General features: G+C 42.9%; 1 protein-coding gene across 1 annotated transcript in view; it reads left to right on the top strand.

The window, feature by feature from the left end:
• B4GALT6 (beta-1,4-galactosyltransferase 6) overlaps nucleotides 1–24,274 on the top strand; it is a 176,602-nt gene that overhangs the window by 80,274 nt on the left and 72,054 nt on the right. Inside the window, exons 3-4 of the mRNA XM_069220073.1 lie at nucleotides 2,570–2,683; nucleotides 5,933–6,057. Of these exons, the coding sequence (XP_069076174.1) occupies nucleotides 2,570–2,683; nucleotides 5,933–6,057 (239 nt within the window). The remainder of the gene's footprint in view (nucleotides 1–2,569; nucleotides 2,684–5,932; nucleotides 6,058–24,274) is intronic.

Here is a 24,274-nt window from a genome sequence, read left to right as displayed (position 1 = left end):
CTTTGTTCCAGTCCTGGAGGAAGACTTCTGTCGCACTTGTCAACGGGTCCGGCTTCCAGCTAAAGAGCCTGTCTCCTAACTGATCCAATGTGGATGCAAAGAGGGCCGCCGAGAATGGCCCCTATCTGCATGTCGGAGCCTAGATAATCTGAAGGTCCAGTTTCCACATGCTTGCATCGTGCAGTTATCTGGATTACTAGTCCGCTATCTCATTGGCTTAGCTTGGGAGATACACTGCTATCACTGAAATTCTGTTGCAGAGGCAGAAGTCGCAGAAATCTCTGGCCAAGTTTGAGAGGGTCTTGGATTTCATGCCACACAGGGGGTTGACATATCCCACCACTGTGTTGTCCATTTTTAGAAGTATGCAACACTGCACTCTGTCCTTCATCGAACAGCAAAATGATAAATGATCTGACAAGGGGCTAGGCAACACATGTGTAGCCTCCATTCTAGGGATGGCCAGCCTCCACCTGTGGACAGTTCCCTCCATCATGCATCCCAGCATGTTGTGCAGGCAGCTGATTCGATAATGAGGTCCGCATTGGATCTAAAGATGGCTCTCTCATTCCATGACTACATGTATGTTTACGATAAGCCAATCTCCTCCTTGGCTTCCATTGACAGGGGTATTGATTCAGAGTATGTGAGGCATTTTAGAAGGTGGGGCACCTTTAGGTGTTGCAGAGCTCAGTAATGGGGTTGGGTGCAGGGAAATTTGGCTGAATAGAGAATGAGAGCAGGCTGACCACCGTAGGGATGCGGCGTAGGGAGTTAGTTGGTTTTGACAGGTTTTCCACAGGATCTGTTTGTTGTTTTTGCCACCTTCCGTGACAGTAAGCTTAGAATGGTCTCCTGTGAGTCTGACAAAACCCAGGTAGGTCAGTTTGTGAGTGGGACCTAAATGAGATTTCTCCTTGTTGATGACGAAGCCTAGAGACCTCCAATAAGAGGTTTGCTACCTGGAAGGACTTTGTCAGTTTCCTCCAAGACTGGTTTATCAGAAGAAAACATATGCTCCTGAGATATTCCACGGCTGGTTTGAACACCTTGGTGAAGCACCAAGGCGCTGACTACAGGCCGAAGTGTACAGTTGTGAATTGGTATATGTGTTGGTGCCACAGGAATTGTAGAAATTGGTGTACTATTTTAGGCATTGCCGCCTCTTAAGCAGCAGCTGGCTCAGCTTTGACGTGGACATCCTTTGGAAGGGAAGAACCCACCAAATCTGGTTAAGTCCCGCCATTGTCCCCGTCTGGAGGTTCATGAAAGTCAACATAGCTGGTTGACCTCCCTGCCACAGGAAAAAAATGTTTTTTAATGTAAGCGTACACCTTCTAAAGAGAGGTGAATGTGGCAACCGATTTACCGGGCTCTATTATGAATGGGTCCCCAAACAACCCCCACCCCTGTGCCCCAGCTCCCTCATCCTAGGTTGCAAGGTTCCATAAGTTGGGGACCACTTTGATCAAGAGTGACCGTCATCACTCAGTAGGGAAGGATAGTTGGCACTGCCCAAAAGGATGATGGCTCTCTGAGCCTAGCCTGATATGACATCGGGGGAAACCAGGGACTCCGATTCTCCAGCCTCCTTGGCCATGTCAAGGATCTTCATCAAGGGACCAGTAATGTCAATAAGCTTATCCCGAGATGATCGCCAGAAATGGACGATACCCTATTTGGGTTTGTGTATGTACTTGGCTATAACGTGGCCATCCTGCCATCTATTTCAGGCATAAGAGCCAGCTTCCCTTCTTGGGACAGGCTAAGGCACTCTCCCCTGAGGAAGTTGCGGATTAGTTTGAAAAATGTTGTTTTAAGTGCCCCTAACAAGCTGCCCCCTCTCTCATTCCAGTGCCCATAAAGCCCACCTCTTGTCCTGTTACTCATATAATGTGTTTTAACAAGATATCCCAATGTGATTGTTGGGAAATCTGAAGCCCTCCCCACCCCGATCATACTGATCAAGCTACGCTTCAGAGTTCCAGCCTTCTTGTCATTGAATGCACCATACGGAAACATAGGTTTACATTAGTTACCACTGCTGTGTTTCTAATTTGGGGGACCCAGAAGAGGGGGAATGGATATTCGTCCGGGGACTTGATTACTTGTCTTTATTTGGTTCCTTTCATTAAGGGTATTTATAAAGCAGGAAGCTAGTCATGGGACAACAGAATGCTATAAACATACGCCAGATCTTTGCACTAGCAGCCATTTAAAGGTTACAAATTTGATGTTATTTTCCTTTTCACTTAAAAATCAGTTTTAATAAGGTGGCATTTATGGTAGACAGAGTTGGAGTGTAGCTTAGGCAGCCGGGTCATGAGCTAGTGACCTGACTAAGCCAATTGAGTGAGCTCGACTGGTGTAAAGAAAGTGTGCGATTTGCCTGTTCCTTTCCTCTTGGCTTGACACTTCTTTTTGTAGTTGTTCCATCTTGCCAAGATGAACTGAAACACATCTCCAACTGCTTTTTCAAGATTCAAAATATACTTTTGTTTTATCGCAGTTTGTCAGTGACACTGCAATAATGTGTATAAACTGTCACCTTGTGTCTTTTTCCTCACAGATTATCCAGAGGGCACCAACACCAGTGATCTCATTGCACAACCAACAATGTATCTTCCAGAAAACTTTTCATTCTCCCCTGACCATCTCTGCCCAGAAAAGCTGCCTTTCATGCGTAAGTTTTATTTTGAAGTTAACTACCATCAAATATTTTCTTTGTAAATGGTAGGTTGTAGCTCTGCTTCACATACTTGTTTTATTGGAAACTTTGCATATTTCTACAAATCTGAGTGTCTTGGGAAGACAATTGTGAGTTTAACTTGTCCTGTCAGATGGTAGATGTGAATTTTAGGTGAATTTTAGATGAAGTTAAAGATCTGTGACCATGAGAAGTGGAAATGCCTGTTGTATGTGATGGAGCTTGATTGTATATGACGAAGCTCAGGTTGTAATAGTATTTTCTGTGTCTAGGTTAGGTTTTATAAATCAATTAATTTTGTAGTGTCAAGAATGTTTAAGTCTGCTGATATTTTGCTTTTTATGAAGCACCCATGTGATGAACAGATGATGAATCCTTTAAGAAATTGGATTATCATCAAGGGAAGGTGACTACCCATCTCCAAGAATAATCCTAACTGTTGTCAGACTGATCCCTCTAAGTCACTAAATTAACCTGAACTAGACCCTTTGATAGCAATGGCACAGAGCAGAAGGCTAAATTTAGGGCACTGTGTAAAATATTTTTGCAGTGCCAAAACTATAATAAAGTCAAAATGCAAACGAACAAAATTCTGCAACTAAATTAGAAAAATTAAGTAAGATTTAATTCACAAAATGACAAAAATCCAAGAAGAGTAAATAAACCAAGTTTAATGATTTTACAAAAATGACAAACCAGAATTGCATCCAGTATACACAGTATCATTGTTGCTTAAGTTGTCTCTTTATATAATCAATTAGCAAGCAACATTTTGTTCAGTTCTTAGTCCATAAAAGATCCACCATCAGCTAATTTCTTTTTTAAGTTTTAAGTAGGAATAGTGCCAAAAAGCATAAAATGTCAATGTCTGTGTCTAACCGGGACCTGGGGCAATTTGGTGCTGACCACAATGGAGCACTGATTGAATACACCAACCAGGTTTGTCCTGATAAAAAATGTTACCACCATAGGAGTACACGTCAAAAGCCTCCTAGGACCTCAGGGGAGGCACTTACCAGTTCACAGAGAGTCAGTCAGAGGAAAACAGCATGTTCTTGTCAAGGTCCAGTTTCCACTGCTCATCAAGCAGTAGCAGGAAAGGCCTCCTGTAGCTTGTTGTATCAATGCAGCTTGAACAGGAGGTCAGCCTTATGAACATTGGAGAAAAAGATGCTCACAGCCCCACCCTGTATTTTCTGTCCGGTTCAGAGAAGTCATCTCTGCCTATTCGGGTCAGCCTACTATTTGCTGGAAAAGTTATTCTTCCCTCATGCTTATTCAAAACTGACCTCAACATTGAATTGTATTTTTAACAACAAGCATTGCAAAGTTAAATCCACATGTAGTGTTGCCATGCAGTACTTTGCAGCAGCAACAGATGGCAGAGGGGCCACTTGCTGAACTGGGAGAAGTGGGGAGGGACTGGGCCGGCACAGATAATGATGGATGCGGGTGAACAGTAGTGGATCTACTACACAGGAGGCTGTTTAGAGCACCACAAAATAAGGCTGAAAGGGCAGACCACTACCTCATAGAAACTCATAACAAGATCACATTAAAGTGGACCCGTGACTCCACTGTTTATTCACGATCAGTGGGACCTACTGGGGATGGTCCGGCCCTGGAAACTATCTGGTATATTAATAACACTTAAAAAAAAAAAAAGGAAATCAAAATTGGGAGCTCTACGAAGTACACTTGTTGAGAGTGCAGTAAAAGCACAGAAAGACTAGGGATGGTAGTTTTGAGAAACATGTCCAAGCTGTTAGTGCTGAGAAACAAATCTATACTCGAAGTGCTAAAAAAGACCAGCATCTGGATCCTTTGAAACAGACAAAAAATATAAGCTCCAAGTAAAAAAAACAAAATCAGGGGTGTCGAGAAGCAAGAGAAACAGTGACAGTGCTGAGAAACAAATCAATATTGACAGGAGAAAAACTGAAAGTGTTGACAAACAGTACAAAAATTGCAAGCGATCGGAAACAAATGGAAATTCGGAGTACTTGCAGAAATTTGAGCACTTGGAAACAAACTGAAAGTTCCACAAACAAGATGGCCTTGTCATGGCGTGTGACGTTAACAATGTCATTGCGAATGACATGCGGCTGCCATTTTAAATTGGGGCAGTAGTCATTAGGAATCGTAACAGAGCTAATTTCTCTGTGAATCGGCAGAGTGTAACTGGAAATCAATGTAAATAGTTGTGGTCATGATTCTCTGTGAGCATTGGCAATGCGTAACAGGAAAATAATACCTGGCCATTGGAAACTGTTGCATTGTTGGTGGTGTATGACTGATTCAGTAAAGACTTAATGAAACTTACATGAAGTCTGCCTTTCAACGTAGTGCCCGTAAAGCATTTTGCTTGATATAACGTAGTGGTGGTAGTTTGTTTCTAAGGTGGGCATCACATTTTCAGTACTATGACTCGGTTGCAAGCACTTGTCCCTTTTCTGTGTTCTCTACTACCCTCGCCGCTATGGAAGACAGCCTGTACGCAATTGTAAATGGGATTTAGTACAGTGCTTGCGTAAATACAAAAACTTTGGAAGCCCATTCCCCGCAGAATGTGATCATTTTGAGAAGTTGAGAATTGCCTATGAACTCCAAACGAAAATGGGAAATAAGAGGCTACCTGACAGTAGAGCTTGGAGCAACTGAAAACTTTGAGCGCTTGTGTGAGGTGGGTTTAGACAAAGAAAAAAGTAGTCCCTTTCCAGTTGCTGTAATGGGACAAGTGAAAGGCTACCTTTAATGTGGTGCTGCTCCATGGAAGAGAACAACCTATGAAAAGTACGGACAAATAGGTAAGATTAACCTCTTGGAAGCAAGGATTTTTTTAAAGGATACTGAAACAAACAAATGAAAAGCAATAGGCAGACTTGAAGCCCACAAAGTATATACAACAGGTCTGGAATAGAGGCTGAACCTAAAAATGAAATATTCCTCAATATACATAGCCACGTATAGTTTTATCTATTTAGTTGAGTGATCTGGGAACTTCACGGTGGTTATGTGTTTGCTGCATGCTGAGGTTACCGCACTTATGGTTAACCTTAACCAGAGGCAACGAATGAGTAGAGAAATGTTACTAGGCTATCACAAGTTGGCATCCATGTAAAGACATAGTAAATAATATTTTTACTTTTTCATTTGTACAGGTCTATTTCACATTTATTTGCTGCAATATTCCAACCTTGAATTCTCCTTTCTGTATTTGTATAGGAGGTCCCATCGATATTAACATGAGTGAAATAAGTTTAGAAGAAATTCATCAGTCATTTGCTAAGAATATGAACATCAAGGCAGGTGGGCACTGGACACCGACGGATTGTAAACCCAAATGGAAGGTGAGTTTACTCCTTTTTCCTGTTTTTGTTTCTATTGTTTTTGACTTCTGTAAAGCACAGTTCTTTAACAAGAAATATTTTGAATAATACTTGCATAAGGTATTTGCTTTTCTGTAAGTTATATAAATCATGGACCTTAGGCAGTCTTAAGTGAAAACTGGCTCTCTAGTCCTGTCTTTCATGTTTAAGTATAGAGTTGCTTTACTATTGTTTTACCAAACCTCTGATCAAAAGAAAAGAACATACAGTTGACACTAATCTTAAAAAATTTGTTTAAAAGGTCCAGTATTGAAAGCAAAAAAAATCTGTTCATAATATGTGGCAGCCAAGAAGTTTGAATAGATCTTTCTCCTTCAGGTGATAAATGTTTTATTTATATATAGATATAGATATATATATTCTGTGGCATGTGTAGCTGCAGATAAACAAGCTGTGCATTATACTTCTGCCATCTAGTGTTGGGCATGGAGTTTTACAAGTTGTTTTTCTTCGAAGAAGTGTTTTCGAGTCACAGGATCGAGTGACTCCTCCTCTTCGGTTCCATTGCGCATGGGCATCAACTCCATGTTAGATTGTTTCTTTTCCGCCATCGGGTCCTTATACAGACCAACATGTCGTCTGTAATCTTTGCCTTTCCCCAGATCATTGGGAAGAAAATTGTGAGGCCTGTCGATCCTTTCGTTCCAAAAAGACTCTTCGAGACAGGAGGGCACGAAGACTCGAGATGGCATCCAGAAGCTCCGAACATCTCCACGTGGAGGAGGAAGAGATCATGCAGACAGCAGTCTCTGTTCGAGGTTCTGACTCTGACCAGGAGTCCGAGGAAGACAGACCGGTCACGACAGGACAACATGTGAGTACGCCTGCCCCTGTACCATCACAAAGACAGAAACATAAGGCCTTGGGTATGCCACTGCCGGAAGGCCATGGCTCGACCCGAAAAAAGACATCCGGTGACCAAACTGCCAGTTCAGCACGAAAAAGGCCACTCCGCCGAAACCATTGGAGACGATAAAAGGCCCCGTGTCAGACTCGAGCAAGCACCATTTTTCGGAGTAAAAAATTCAAAAATCGCTTTCGGAGCCAAGAACATCCACTACACCATATTTTCTGATACCGAAAAAGCCGGCTTCGGAGCTGAAAAGGGGAGAATACACAGAGTAGCATGGACTTTCAAAGAGACTAAAAGAAAGCCACAAAACCTCCGAAGAGGAGACTCAAGTACAGCCAATAATTGAAGTAATGGACAAAAGCAAAAGGAAACAGACAGCACCTCCTCTAATACCTAAGAGAAAGCTAGCCTTTCAGGAGGAATTGGACACTATGCACCCTCCAGCTAAAGTGCCAAAGCCGAAGGAGAAACCACCACCTCCTCAATTGTCTCCTCCTCATTCTCCCTCTCACTCTCCACACCTGCATACCTCTCCTTCTACCAGTACTACACCAGTGCAGTCTCCATCACACTCTTTTGACTCACAACAGGACAATGTAGATCCATGGGATGTTTATGATCCAGATCCCATTCCTAGCAATGACCCAGACTGCTATCCCTGTAAACCTTCACCACCTGAGGATAGCACTGTGTACAATCAGGCTTTAGCTAGGGCTGCAGCATACCATGGGGTCACCATGCACACTAAACCTTTGGTAGACAATTTTTTGTTTAATACACTCTCCTCAAGGCATTCAAAATATCAGTGCCTCCCCATGCTCCCATGCATGTTAAAACACGCTGATCAAATATTTAATGAGCCAGTTAAGGCAAGGATAATTACACCCAGGATAGAAAAAAAGTACAAACCATCTCCCTCTGATCCTAATTACATAACTCAGCAAGTTCCTCCAGATTCAGTAGCAGTCAGCGCTGCTAGAAAAAGGGCAAACTCCCAGTCATCACAAGATGCACCTCCACCAGACAAAGAAAGCAGAAAGTTTGATGCTGCGGGGAAGAGAGTTGCATCCCAAGCAGCGAATCAATGGGGGATAGCTAACTCACAAGCTCTGTTAGCTAGATACGACAGGGCCCATTGGGATGAGATGCAAGAGATAATTCAGCATCTCCCCAAAGAACGTCAGAAGAGGGCACAGCAAATGGTGGAGGAAGGGCAAGCCATCACCAATAATCAAATTCGATCTGCCCTAGACGCAGCAGACACCTCTGCGAGAAGTGTCAACACTGCAGTAACAATAAGGAGGCATGCATGGCTCAGGTCCTCGGGCCTTAAACCCGAAATACAGCAAGCGGTGTTAAATATGCTGTTCAATAAGAAACAACTTTTTGGCCCAGAAGTTGATACAGCCATTGGGAAATTGTGCAAAGATTCAGATACTGCAAAAGCAATGGGTGCACTATACTCCACACCATACAGGGGATCCTTTCGGAAACCTCAGTTTAGAGGTAGATTTTGAACACAAACAGTAGAGGCATCCACATCACAGGCAAAACAAGCCTACCAACCACAATACCAACAAGGTGGTTTTAGGGGCACATATAGGGGGCAGTAACCCAGAAATAGAGAGAAATGGCAAACCTCTAGGCAGCCTCTACAACCCCCAAAACAGTGACTTCTCTCATTCCCTTCCACTCCACACCTCTCTTGTGGGGGGAAGACTACAACAGTTCCACACAAATTGGCAAAACATTACCACAGACAATTGGGTACTATCAATGGTTATTGCCTAGAATTGATACAGACTCCCCAATCATTCCACCAAAGTCGCACAAACTATCTACAGAACACATCAATCTGTTACAGTAAGAAGTCAAATCTCTCTTACTCACCAAGCAATAGAACCTGTGCCACAAGCTCAAATAGGGACAGGGGTTTATTCACTATATTTCCTGATTCCCAAAAAAGATGGCACCCTCAGACCAATATTAGCTCTCAGGACCCTCAATCTTTACATCCTGTCAGAAGATTTTCACATGGTAACTCTTCAAGATGCTATCCCACTACTCCAAAAACACAATTTCATGGCAACATTAGACCTCAAGGATGCGTATTTTCATATACCCATCCATCCTGCGCACCGAAAATATCTCAGGTTTGTCATTCAAGGAAAGCACTATCAGTTCAAAGTGTTACCCTTCGGAATAACAACCGCTCCAAAAGTATTCACAAAGTGCCTAGCAGTAGTCGCAGCCTACCTAAGAAGACAACATATACATGTCTTTCCATATCTAGACAATTGGTTAATAAAATCAAACAGTCATGCGCAGTGTCAAAACCATACACATTACGTAATTACAAACCCTGCACACGCTAGGGTTCTCAATAAATTACCAAAAGTCGCATCTACAACCTGCTCATATACAACAGTATCTGGGTGCAATACTAAATACTAAATACTCAAAAAGCGCTAGCATGTCCAAATACGCAAAGAATACAAGCATTCCAAAACATAATCACACAGATACAGACAAATCAACAGTACACGGTCAGATTTGTCATGAAGATTTTAGGGATGATGGCATTATGTATTGGGATTGTTCCACACGCAAGACTAAATATGCAGCCCTTACAACAGTGCCTTGCACAACAATGGTCACAGGCACATGGTCAATTTCAAGATCTAGTGTTGATAGACCGCCAAACATGCATGTCCCTTCAGTGGTGGAGTTCCACAAATCTAAACAAAGGGCGGCCATTTCAAGATCCTGTGCCTCAGACCATAATTACAACAGATGCACTGATGATTGGTTGGGGAGCTCACCTCAACCATCACAACATTCAAGGACAATGGGATGCCAAACACAAACAGCTGCACATAAATCACTTAGAATTGTTAGCTGTCTTCCTAGCACTCAAAGCTTTTCAGCCTCTTCTCACACAGAAGAATTTCCTTACCAAAATAGACAACATGACAACCATGTATTACCTAAACAAACTAGGAGGAACGCATTCGTCCCAACTCTCCCTTCTAGCCCAGAACATTTGGAAATGGACAATCCACAATCAAATTCACCTAGTAGCACAATACATTCCAGGGATACACAACCAATTGGCAGATGTTCCCAGCAGAAATCATCAACTAACACAACGAGTGGGAGATTCACCCTCAAGTACTTCAAAAATACTTTCAACAATGGGAAACACCAAACATAGATCTGTTAGACACAAGCGAATATGCAAAATGCCAAAACTTCGCATCCAGGCACCCACATCCCCTATCCAAGGGCAATGCTCTATGGATCAATTGTTCAGGGTTATTTGCTTACGCTTTTCCCCCTCTCCCACTCATTCCATTTGTAGTCAACAAATTGCATCAAAACACACTCAGTATGATACTCATAGCACCAACGTGGGCCCGTCAACCGTGGTACACAACCTTGTTAGACCTGTCAGTAGTACCAAACTCCCAAACAGACCAGACCAGTTGATACAAAACAAAGGGCAAATCAGGCACCCAAATCCCAAGACACTCAATCTGGCGATTTGGCTCCTGAGGTCATAGAGTTTGGATATTTACAACTACCATCAGATTGTATGGAAGTTATTAAGCAAGCAAGACAAAACACTACTAGACAGTGCTATGCTAACAAATGGAAAAGATTTGTATATTACTGTCAATCTAAACAGATTGCCCCTCTTACAGCATCAATACAGGATATTGTATGCTATTTACTTCATTTACAAAAATCAAATGTAGCATTGTCTTCCATAAAACTACATCTTACTGCAATTTTAGCATATTTACAATATATACAGCACAGTTCTTTATTTAGAGTCCCTGTTTTTAAAGCTTTCACGGTAGGCTTAAAACGCATTGTTCCACCCAGAACACCTCCAGTTCCCTCTTGGAATTTTAACATAGTGCTCACTTGACTTATGGAACCACCATTTGAACCCATGCACTCATGTCAACTGCAATTCTTAACATGGAAGGTTGCCTTCCTAGTCACAATTACGTCTTTGCGAAGAGTCAGCAAAATTCAAGCCTTCACTATTGAAGAACCGTTCATACAAGTACACAAACATAAAGTTGTACTAAGAACAAATCCCAAATTTTTGCCAAAAGTCGTTTTGCCTTTTCATATAAATCAAACAGTGGAACTTCCAGTCTTCTTCCCACTGCCAGATTCTGTGGCAGAAGGAGCTCTACATACATTAGACGTTAAAAGAGCACTAATGTACTATATAGAAAGAACAAAACCATTCAGGAAAACTAAACAACTGTTTGTAACTTATCAAAAACCTCATACAGGTAACCCCATTTCAAAACAAAGATTAGCAAGATGGATTATAAAATGCATCCAAACATGCTACATTAAAGCCAAAAGACCACTCTTAGTTACTCCTAAAGCACATTCTACAAGGAAAAAAGGTGCTACAATGGCTTTTTTAGGAAATATACCAATAGCTAAAATATGTAAAGCAGCTGCTTGGTCAACACTACATACATTCACTAAACACTACTGTGTAGACGTTTTAGCAACACAACAAGCCACAGTAGGTCAAGCTGTACTCAGAACATTATTTCAAACAACTTCAACTCCTACAGGCTAACCACCGCTTTTATAGGAGGACAAACTGCTTTTTAGTCTATGCACAGCATGTGTATCAGCAGCTACACATGCCAACGACCTGAAAATGTCACTTACCCAGTGTACATCTGTTCGTGGCATGTTGTGCTGCAGATTCACTTGCACCCTCCCACCTCCCCGGGAGCCTGTAGTCGTTTAAGTTAAAAACACTTGTTTATATTTTTTTATATATATATATATATATATATGAGATTAGCATGGACATCTCTTTTCTTTTCACCTATATACTCTCACTCCTACCTTACCCTCTGCGGGAAAACCTCTGGATGCCATATCTCGAGTCTTCGTGCCCTCCTGTCTTGAAGAGTCTTTTTGGAACGAAAGGATCAACAGACCTCACAATTTTCTTCCCGATGATCTGGGGAAAGGTAAAGATTACAGACGACATGTTGGTCTGTATAAGGATATTTTGCGTCCAAACCTTACGGCGGAAAGAAAACAATCTAACATGGAGTCGATGCCCATGCGCAGTGGAACCGAAGAGGAGTCGTCACTCGATCCCATGACTCGAAAACACTTTGAAGAAAAACAACTTGTAACACTCCGAGCCCAACAGTAGATGGTGGAAGTATAATGCACAGCATGTGAATCTGCAGTGGAACATGCCACGAACCGATGTACGTGACATTTTCCATAAATATATATATATTTCCCAAACAGTACATGCTTACTGCTTTTATGAGGGGTAATGATGCTGAGCATCTGTGTGGTGATTAACTCTCCTTCTACAAAGCAGTTTGTTTGACTATCAAGTCTGTGAAATTGAGAACACAAGGTGGTAGAGGGACTTATAGTCTGTCCTTGAGAATTTGTTTTCTTTGTAAATGGATGAATGTACTTTGAATAATCTCTTAAAGTAATTTAACCAACCTGTATACCTAAACATTTTGGCATGCACCTTCTCAAACGTAAACAGTGTAACTGGTGTTTCAGTACATAAAATGATGAATATTGGTTTATTCATACAGGTACATCTGAAGCAGCTGGAGATTGAGAGGTCTATTAGCACTTGTGGCAAACCTTTTGTTGGGTTGCCAGCTAAGAATAGTGTGTTAGGTTTTTATAGTTTCAGAGGTGTCATGGACATCATTAAAGTGCTGATGAACTTACCACATTAAGGTTAGGGACTACTATAAGTTTGAGCTGATGTAATTTAACTAATGATGCCAATCTTAATATTACTTCACTTGACTAGTGGCAGGGATACCAAAATTCCTCTGCTAATTTGGAAGACCGGTTTGTATGATGTTAAGTTCACATATAATGTCTTCACATCCTGCAAACATCTGCAGGGCAGTGCTCTGTTTTCAAATGTGTTCATTGTCTAGTGTTCCTGCTAGTATTATGTTTAATTCATGTAAGCTTTGCTTTGTGTTTACTGCTACTGCGTGTAAAACTGAATTGTATATGCCATGCAAGTAAGGTTTTAGGTGACCATCTCTTTTAGATGTTAGAAAGTTCAGCAATTTTGTTTTGTTAACATTAAAGCATTCTTTTTTTTGTTACTGAATGGTTGATTTGGAAAAAAAATTAAAGAAAAGCAAGCATGGTAGTTTCTTTGTGGGAGGGCTATTTTGACTTAAGTTCATGTTCTAGCTTTGCCTACTGCAATGTTTGGACATCATCTGTTATCCTGCTTCCTGTCCCCTTCTATCCCTGCAAATCATTCTTTGCCATTCCTTGCTATATGTGATGTGCCTTACCTCTCTTAGCAGTCTGCCACCAAAACCAACTGGAATAACTTGCTCAACTTAACGTGAGCTACATCAATCATGCTCTCTGAGCACCTGCGGCCCTCCAGGCCAAACTCTGGCACTTGATTCAGCAAATCATCTTACGTTAGTGTCCTCTCTTCGTTCCAACCTCATGCTTGTGACTCGCCCCACACTGTCTGTTCTCACTATCAGTGAATCCAACTCTTACTTTTCTTCAACGATCTCTGCAGTGCTTAATTTGTGCTTGTTGTTTCCGGTGCTGATCACCGGCACTTATTTTTGAGGGCCGGAGCTCAGTCTTGTGCCTCAAGTATTTTCTGCGAGCAAAAGACACATTTGGGAAAGACGGAGGAAGAGAAAAATGAAATATGTCACTATAAGAGAAAGCAGAAAGCTGCAGTTGTAAGCTGAAGGGGCAGGAGGTGACTGTAAATGGATTAAAGAGACACGAGATGACTTCAGAATTACGCTGCCTCAGTGTTCCGTGTTCGCACATTTAATTGCAGCAGCCGCGTGTTTAAGAGGAGGGCTTTGGGCACCCGCACCTTTTTATTTACAAATGAAGCACTGGATCTCTGCCATTTGAATTATCAGCTGCTCCCTTCACTGCCCCTGTTGTTGGCCTACGTCCAGATGATACATCCTGCTGAGCTTAATTGTTTACTAATTAGCTGCCTATGAAACAGAACCATTCCGTTATGAGCACTGACGAGATTAAGGTATATGGAATCTGTCATGGACAACGGTGATCGTGTGCTGAGGACTGAACTGTTGCGGCCTCTTTACAAGACCACGATTTCCGTTTTGGTAAAAACAGCCTCAGGAGCTGAGAAAGAGCATTCTCAGCTCCAGAGGCTGTTTTTACTTTTCAGTGAAATGACGATCAGGGTGCACGACCATTTCTCCCAAAACGAAAGTTAAATGAGCCAATGGGCTCATTTCACTTTCACTGCCTAGGTGCTCGGGAGCTGTCTTGGCCCCCTGAGTAACTAGGCAGATGGGCGATATATCAATAAAAAGGGGAGAATCTCCCCTTTCCAAATGTACCCTTCCCTAGTGGATCACCGCAGGAGGGTGATCCCTAAGTAGGGATCTACTCCACTAGGCACCAGGGATGGGTGGGAGTGGCCCTTTGGGCAAGGGCTTTTCCTCCCGCCATATTATTTTGGCCAGTTCAGTCTTTCTGACATCCCTGGGGAGCAAATGGGGGCATTAGCCCACTAGGTACCAGGGATTCTTTTTTCCCCCAAACCTACGGGTGGGGGCTGCCCAAAATGGGCATGCCAATGCCCTCACCTACCCTAACACACAAATGTAAACAGTCTTTCTGTGATCCTGGGGAAGGAGATGCTGGGGCAAAAAATCCCATCCCCCGCCCTGGGGAGACGGAAAGTCTGCTGATTACCAGGGAGTGTTTGTCATACCTAGGGGAGGAGCCTGTCCAAAATGGGCATGTCAGTGCACCACCGCCAAACACAAGTGGGCACAGTCTTTCTGTCCCCCAGGGGCAGATGGGGATTATTACCCCCGATCCTGGATTTCCCTAGGTGTCTGGTTTTGAAAAATGTACAGGTTAGGTAGGCTTCCCTAGGTGCTGGCTGAGGTAGGTCCAAAATCCAGAGCTACCTACTTTGGGAAAAGAAGGTCCATTTTCGGTGGAAAAAATGTGCTGTGTCCATGTTGCATTTTGGGCCATTTCTTGACACAGGCACTAGGTCTACCCACACAAGTGAGGTACCATTTTTATCGGGAGAGTTTGGGGGAGGGGAGACGGGGGGGGTGGGATACCAGGTGGAAGAAAGTTTGTGGGTCCCCGCAGATTCAAGAACTTTCCATCACAGAATTGTAAGGAACATTTTGTATTCGTTTTTTAAAAGTTTGCTTTGTAAGGGATTCTGGGTAAAAAATATGGTGAGAGCTTCACAAGTCAGCCCACCTTAAATTTCCATAGGTGTGTAGTTTAAAAAAAAAAAGTACAAGTTAGCTAGGTCTCCCAAGGTGCCCGCTGAGCTTGTGTCCAAAATCTAGATCTACCCCCATTAGAAAAAGAGGGTCAGTTTTCGGTGCAAAGAAATGTGCTGTGTCCATGTTGGGGTGCTAATTCTGCAAGTTAAGAGCGAAAGAGAAATGAGAATATATCTTAGTAGTTCAAGGAAAGGGAAGTCATCCACATAAAAAATGACTCCCCAAAATTCCATTATACAAAATCAGGTCTGTTGTTCTTAATTAAAAATGAATGTTAAATTTGGGCACTTCCTTTGCAATGAGGTAGACATTTAAAAATGTTTTGTCAATGCAGGTATAATATCGCACATCAAAACAATTCAGATCTTGGTACATAGCACAATGTCCAATTTCTGTAGTGTTTGTTTATTATGACGGGGAATACCGGTATTATAATGGGGTCCTAATACACTTCTGAACACCTCTCTTTCTTTTCCCACCCAATAAAATTGAACACTCCTGTTAATATATTACATCTATTGTTTTCAGCCTCTACCAAATAATATACTTTGCCGTTTAATATACGTCCTATTAATCTGCACCATTTCATCCATTTCTAATGTACTTAGATTTAATGTATTTTGTGAGAAGTATGTTATTATTGAGGAGGAAACGTCTGAAACACCCTTAAACACTTTGTTTTAGTAGAAATAATGTTCGATCGAATAATAAATATTTTACTGCACAACAATTTGTAACCCAGCCATTTCTTTGATTGCCATTATTTCGACACAGCCATCTGCTTGAATCATTATTCCAACAATCGGCACAAACGTCCAAATCGGCTATGTCTAGAGTTTAAATAGTAAATTACAAAGTTCAGAGCAATGATCACACCAATGATGGCCAGGTCCCAAGGGAAAAGTATAGGTAGTATAAAAAAGGTCGGAAAAAATTATTTTTTCCATTGGGAATAATAGAGCTGTCAGACGCAAAAACATCTTTTGCATGCCAGGGAATGTATATATTTCACTTTCTGGTGCTCAGATTATGTCTTCACTGTCAGTGTAAGAGTTATGCAAGAAATTGAGAAGAGCCAACTTCATGAATGCTTCCTTCCCGGCACCACAGAAAATAGGAAAAATAACAGCAGACGGTCAATTATATTATTTAGAGAATTTAAATAGTATTTTATTAAGTGGGCAAGAATTTTTAAAAAATCCGGTTTACTCTAATTTTGAATCACAGATTTTTCTCATCCTTTTTTTGACTTTTTTTACTAGAATGTGCAGACTTTCCCCTCTTGGAGTCAGGCACACACCAACCTTGGTCGTACAGCACTTTTCTGTTCTTAGCAAGGCACTCTCTTTTTTGGTCATGAAAAACGTGGAAGTAAACAAACTGGAGAGGTTTGACTCACGTTTGTATACACTTTTTCAAGAAAAGAGATATGGATCCGGTGTCTAAGGCTTCAGAACTGGTTTGGGTTGGCTCTTTCAAATGCCATTTTCTGTCCTCTCCTCAGACACAGCTTGAGTGTAGGGTGATGGCTGTCACTAAAGGTAGAAGTGCAGCTGGATCAAAACAGCAGTATCTAACCTAAGGTGCAATGAAGTCTGACTTTTCTGCATCCTGCTGTTATCAGCCTTTCTTAAGCAACAGTCAAGAACAGACCAAAGGGCGGGCCTGTATAGAATTGTCCTCGCCTTGAACAGCGGAAACTCCAGTCCCACCTCCCACACCTGCTGTCAGCAGTGCGTAGGAAAGAACTAATTAGAAGGCCTTTGTTAACAAGCTACTCATTGAATTGCTAAAGGCGATCTTGTCCCCATCTACCCTCATTTCAGGGTTTGGGTATTCATCCTCCTGCCACATGAATGTAGGCAATACCTGATAAATTGTCTTCCTTTTTTAATGAAACAGTTTAATCCATCATATGAAGTTCTTAAATGCATCACATAAACCTTCTAACACCTAATGTGCAAAATCCTCTGTCCTGTAGCCTTCAGTACTTTCAGAGTGCACCTTGGAACTTTTCAACAGTAACCTCACACTGTTTCAGAGGAAAACTGAAGCTTTCAAGTCCATGTAGTCTTGAATTGGATTCATACCAGTCTTATCTGAGGTCCAGCGTTACGATCTAGTGACTTTTCTCTGGGTGTCTTCACAGAGTACACAGTGCAATTGGCTGCAAAAATGATAATTGCGACTGAAGGCACTTATGAAAAGTTACAGGGGTATTTTTTTCCCTTTTTCTTTAGTGGCACAGCTCTTCTCTGCCCTTTTATAGAATCAATTAGCTAATCACTGTAGATTATAATAAAGGGCAGTAGTGCAGAGGAGGAGTGTCCCTTTATCATTGCTTTAGCAGCATTACTGGTGAACAGTTCATAACGAGGGTTGACTCCTCAATGTATCTTCACACCTATCAAGATGTTGACTTTTGTAATTTTCAGATATTTGTATGTTTCTTTTGTAGGAGAAGAGTGGAACTGGTCATAGTAGCCCTGAAAGGAGATGTTAATAGAATTGTGTGGCTGTAAATTCACATGCTCTGTATATTCCTGCTATTTAGTGCTGTGCTGAGCCCAGAGTTTTAGAAGTTGTTTTTCTTCAAAGAAGTCTTTTGAGTCCCAAGAGGTGCAGTGACTCCTCCTATAGAGGGCAGTACATATGGGCACTGACTCCATTCAAATTGTTTTTCTGCCATCTTAAATCCATTGCTTTTTCTTCACATTATTCGGGTCCACACTGTCACATTTCAGCACAAACCTGCTTGTGTTTCATCATCAGAAACTTAAGAAGAACTGACAACAGATACCTGACACCCTGGATTTTTGGGCCCTCTGTGTCCTCCTTCGTAATTAAGCTCCAGAGAATATAAACCAGAAGTTGATGGCACAGGCACTCTTTCAACATAGCCCCCATACAACTCTAAATATCAGTGGTCGGATCATCACAACAACGTCTCCTGTGAGTCCTGCCTCTTTCCACACAAAGAAGACCCTAAAGTACTAAAGGGAAAAATACTGAGCATATCACAGGATGCACTAACTGGCATCATTGGAGACTCCTTGCATCCTCTGAGAAGAAATGACAATGAAGGTGAGATGCCTGGCCCCATCTGGCATCCCAGCAGCCCGGGTATTGCCCAGACCAGAAGCAGTTTTCTTAAGTGTCTGACACCATGAGTAAAAGATGTCATGCTGGCATTGTAAAACAGCGGCCCTTGAATGAAGACCACAACCAGAGACTCGCACCACCAAGTCAAGGTCACACAAAATATCCCACATTGTGGTAGAGCACCACTCCCGTGAGATTAGGGCATCAAGTATCAAGTATTGAGTATGGCTGCAAGACACTTGCCCGCTGCTGGGCCCCTGCAACCTTCAGGCTCTAGTCTACTCGAGAGAAAGTTTTGAAGCCGTGAAAGGCTCTCCCCAATGGCAGCAGCCTACAACAGCCATCTTGCCCAATCCACCCTAATGATGTTGAGCCTTCACACTCGCACCTCAAGCCGGCACTGAAGCCCCCACCAAAGCAAACACTGAAAGCTTTGTCAATAGCTGGATCAGAGTAACCTTTGTTGCAAATCTTCCAGAGACCTCAGGAGAAGCTCTACACGCCTGAAGCCTAATTTCAATCACCCAGTCACTAGGAGCATCTCAGCAAAGCCTCCTCTGCTAAACCACCGAAGACATTGGTTAGTGAAAGGCGCATCTTTGAGGGAGAGCACTCTTTAGATGCCGCTTCTGAACTACCACTAAAGAAACACAAGGACAGGAGAAACCAGCCCTCTCCCTTCTGTGCTACCTTCGCCACCTCCTCCACCTTTCCCACCTCCTCCTCCAACTCCATCTCCACCACGTCTGCCTCCAGTAGATTGACCAGAGGAGTCTCCAAACCACTTTTTAGACCTGGGTAGCCCCTATGAGCTGTTGACCCAAATGATCCGTCCTTATACCTAAGGTCAATGACAAAGTCTGGGGTGATTAGATCATCAACCCACTGGGTGACCCTGACTTAGACCATTATGCAGTCAGGACATTCCCACCGGACGATACCATGGTCTATCTTGGGGTTTTCCACAGTTTTGCAGCGTTTCACAAAGTTGACATGCATGTCATACAGAAGAAATAGAATTTCCTTGTGGAAATACTCTGCAAATTTGAGAAAACAGTGCAATTCCTGCCGATGCTTAAGAGCATGTAAACATCTGCTCCAAACAACTTCAAGGCTCAGGTAGTGAAAGTTAGGGTCAATTTCTTTTTTTTTTTTTTTCTTTTTTAAACAACAAAAAAAAACTTATTTTGTGATCCAATCTACATCAAGTAGCTAGGTTTCCTCTGACTCCTTAGTGATTCCCACTACCCGCACAAGGGCCTATGCCCAAGCTGTAGGCGGTGTGACACCTTCTAATAGAGAAAGCAATTAAAAGATTGATGCAGCAGGCAAAATGGTTGCAGTAGGACTAGCTTCCCACAGGTGGCTAGCTAGTTCAGTTCGACTCATCCAGCTATGACACTTTCCAGTTAAGAGATGCAGGATCTTATCAAACCTTTCCCAGAGGAATATAGAAAGACGGACGAGGAAATAGTGCCTGAGGGCAAGGCTATCTTGAATGCCAGCATTCTTTGTGTATTTTATGCCACACAGACAACCTCCAGAAGCATTAACGTCAGTGCTATTCTCCGGTGACTACACATGGCTCCACATTTCCGGGTTCAAACATGCGGTTCAGCAGCATCTCCTCAACCTCTTGTTTGACAGAGAGCATCTCTTTATCCTACAATTTGACAAGATGCTTGACAAAGAAAGACACAGATTGCAAAGTCTGTGTGCATTGCAAACTTCAACTGCTGGATCTTCCTTTCAGAAGCAGCAACCCAGGCAGTGAGCCAAGCCCACTTCACCAAATCAGCCACAGTCCTACCAATGACGACAGCAGACATTCCATCAGCAGGGTGCAAGGGTCTACACCAGGATGCATTTAAGGATAATAAGAGAGACCAGGGCATAGGTGGCTTAGGTGAAGGAGCTTCCAGCTCCAAACAGTGACTTGCCCCACCGACCCCTGATCACACTTCACTTGCCAGAGGGAGAATACACAATTTCCTCTCTAGCTTGAAGGAAATCACATTAGATTAGTGGGTATTAGCTATGGGCCACCATGGCTACTGCCTAGAACTTCTCATAACTGCTCTCACTGTCCCATCTCACAGATACGTCCGCGGCATAGACCATGTCCACCTACTCGAGGAAGAGGTTTAAGCACTTCTCAAGTTGCAAAAGAGAGTAAAACCTTCACTCCTGCAGGGAAGGGGTGTCTTAATTCAGTATTTTATCATCCCCAAAATGAATTACTCTCCCCATGCCTTTCTTGGACCTCAAACCTCTCAGTAAATATGTCCTATCAGAACATTTCCATATGAATACACTACAGGGCATCGTTCTTCTACTCCAACAAGGCAATAACATGACAGGGCTCGACCTCAGGGACACCGCCTTTTCACATACCCATTTACCCTGCTCATCGCCCGTAGTTTAGTTTTGTGGTAAGTGGGCCTCACTAGCAGTTCTAAGTGCTTCCTTTCAGGGCCACAGTGCCCTGAAGTGGTGGCTGCTCACCTGCAAAGGGAGTACACTTACATTTTCCCCTACCTCAAAGATTGGTTTATTAGGAGCTGCAGCAAGCAATACTGCCTCTTCTTTGTCCAAATAAAGGCTGATATGGATTTCTCTGACACCTCAGATAATGCAGTGGAGTACAGATATGGATTGGTGCATGAGAGCTGAGTGGTTCGTATATGAAGGTAGAGGTTGCCCACATATGTTTGAGAAAGATTAACTACTGTGAAAGATCTACTGTGGAAAACCTGTAGACGGTATGTGTGTAAGTGTCCCTGTAGGACTTGTCTCACCCCGTTGGACCCTCAATGTGGCTACTGGGTTTACAAATTTGTACTATCTGTGTGGTCAACATTGCTGGCTTTGGTTTCACTATGAACTGTTACCCACCTGCACACTGGGCCATGTATCACATTTATGTATTAATCTCCATCAATAGGGCCTGTATTGACACAAATGCAAGTTCAGGCAATGCCATCTGATACTTGTCTTGTTTGTCTGGTATTTGCTGTAATATGGTATTTACTTTTATGGGTTACTTTGTTTAGTTGGTGATCCTTGTGTTTTTTTTTTTTTTTTTTTTCTTTTTTAACACAAACTTCATTGCATTCTAAATAGTAGTCATTACAGGAGAATGATTGTTAAGTAGCGATTCAGTACAAATGGTTAGAATCAATGGCATATATAAAGTGCCATTAGTGTGGCATTAGTTGGTGGTCCTTGGTTATGGTTTTGTTGAAGTAACATCCAATTATTTTATCAAGCTTATTAAAATAAGATAGCTAAGGAAGTTGAATCCTGGCCAGCCCAATCCAGCCTTCTCTTTAGCTACAATGGAAAATTTCATTTAGTGCATAAAACCACATGCAGAATTCAGGTCACCTTTTACCCCATTCTGCTATTTGCCCACAGATCCTAGAAAGCCACCAAATTTTATGGATTACATTTAATGTTGCATTCATTTAACAGTGTGATTTGAGTTGGGTCAGTCTATGGCAAAGGTATCTAGAGGTGGTCCACAAGTTCCAGATCCATGACAAATTTTCCTGATAACCAATGACTACAAAAATGAATTCCATGCAGATTACCTCCATGAAACTTTATTCCATGTAGATATACTGTGAATCTTGAATGGATCTGGGTCTTGCAGACCATTTCTGTGGGTCTATGGTATGGAATATTGCATGGAAATTGGCAAGAATCAGAATGGAGAGAAATGCTTTTGGAGATAATGTAAAGGATGACCTCAGTGGAGTAGTTTTATGGAAATGTTATTGAAGAGGATTGTGGAGGCATTCGATGAGAAGCCTGAGGAACAGCAAGGTAGAATTGTTTCCATGGATGCTGAGAAGGTAGTGGTGGGCGTTCATTACAAAGATTCAGCTGTCCAGTGAGAAAGCCCTGTCCTTCTGGGTTTTCAAATAATCTAAGAGCTGGGCACATGCACATACTGTTTACGCAGAACTACATTATGACCTTTCTGTGTCTTGAAAATATTTTCCAACTGGTATTTTCATCAACTGAGATTTTTTTCTCATCCACGCTACTCCCCTTAGCTACAAACCTCAGTGCACGCAGTCCTACATTGTGCCTATCTGTGCACCATTGGAGGAGAAACACAAGTGTGGTCCAAATGCTTGAGGTTAACACACACAAGTACAAGGGATACATTGTAGCACGTTTGCTGTTAAGCTGCATCTCACCAGCTTCCTGTGGTCATCAAATGACTGTCACTAGGACCATCATACTCCGATCCAGCTTTGCGGTCTGCCCTAGAGACAACTTTAGCTGTCCTGACAGTCTTTTGTTTCCCAAAAAGTCAAGAGTGCCTCCTGGGCCTTTGGCCCCAGGCAAAGTTCCAATGGGAAGGTCTAGTATTGAAAAAGAGCAGGAGTCACTTCACTCTACACTAGTGGACAAAAACAACTTGTTGTGGGGTCTGACCTTTTGTAGACCTCATTCCACAGGTAACCTCACAGCCTGGGAAGCACATCTCAATTACATGACTTTTCAGTGGGGTTTAGCTCCTTGTTAGAAGGCCTGCTACATCCATTACTTAGAACATCTAGTTATACTCCACACATGGGCAATTCATTATTGATGAATTGGTTAGGGGTCTTTGCCTAATCTTTTCTCCCTCCCCATCTCCTCCTGTACATGGTGAAGATGATGTGACAAACGTCTTTGAAACTCATCCTGGTGGCTCCCACCTGGACAGGCAGCCCTGTTACTCCATGTTCGTGCAGATGTTGGTGAGCCCTCACAAGAAGTTGCTGCTCAGGGTGAACCTTCTCACACAGAGGCAAGGCCTTATCAGAAACCCTGTCAACCTAGCAATCTGCCACCTGAGATCTTAAAATGTTGCTATTTACACTTCCCCTGGGAACGTATGACCATTGGATGGGAAGCATGTAGGCCCACTACATGGAACTGTTGTGCTGCAAAGTGGAAGGGGTTTATCCACTACTGCATATCCAGATACCTAGACCCCTTGAAGTCTAATGTCCACGACATCTGCTACCCATTACATCTGCAGAAGTCGGGCCTTGCCAATACATCAGTACATCTACACTTAGCTGCTGTTGTGGCTTACATGCAAAACAAGGAACATTCACCTCTATTCAGGATTCCATTAGTCAAGGCTTTCATTGAGGGTCATACATTCCGAGAAACCACCTGCTCCCAAATGGAACCTTAACATATTCCTCACAAAGCTCATGAGGCCACCCTTTGAACCTTTACAGTAATGTCCCCACTAGCTTCTTTCCTGGAAGGTAGCCTTCCTTATGGGCACTACTTCCCTCAGGCACTTTCACAAACTGCGAGCACTCCCTTTACAGGAACCTTTCATTCAGGTTAACAATGATAGGGTTGTTCTCAGAATCAATCCTAAATTTCTTCCCAAGGTGGTGGTATCACCCCTCCACCTTAACACAACTATAGAGCTCCTATGCTTTTTTCTCCAGCCATACTCTAGTGGAAAGAGCTGTAAACACACTTAGGGGGTCATTCTGACCCTTGCGGCCGGTGGCCGCCAGGGCCACCGACCACGGGAGCACCGCCAACAGGCTGGCGGTGCTCCCACGAGCATTCTGACCGCGGCGGTTCAGCCGCGGTCAGAAGCGGCAAGTCGGCGGGCTCCCGCCGACTTACCGCTGCTCGGGGGAATCCTTCATGGCGGCGGAGCGCGCTCCGCCGCCATGAGGATTCTGACCCCCCCTACCGCCATCCTGTTCATGGCGGGAAAGCCGCCATGAACAGGATGGCGGTAGGGGGGGGTCGCGGGGCCCCCGTAAGAGGGCCCCGCAAAGTATTTCAGTGTCTGCCTTGCAGACACTGAAATACTCGACGGGTGCCACTGCACCCGTCGCACCTTCCCACTCCG

This window comes from Pleurodeles waltl, chromosome 2_2, assembly GCF_031143425.1.
Source record: "Pleurodeles waltl isolate 20211129_DDA chromosome 2_2, aPleWal1.hap1.20221129, whole genome shotgun sequence".
In the NCBI taxonomy this organism is placed as follows: domain Eukaryota; kingdom Metazoa; phylum Chordata; class Amphibia; order Caudata; family Salamandridae; genus Pleurodeles; species Pleurodeles waltl.
The sequence above is the reverse complement of the archived record's forward strand: the minus strand, read 5'-3'. Positions and strand labels throughout refer to the sequence as shown.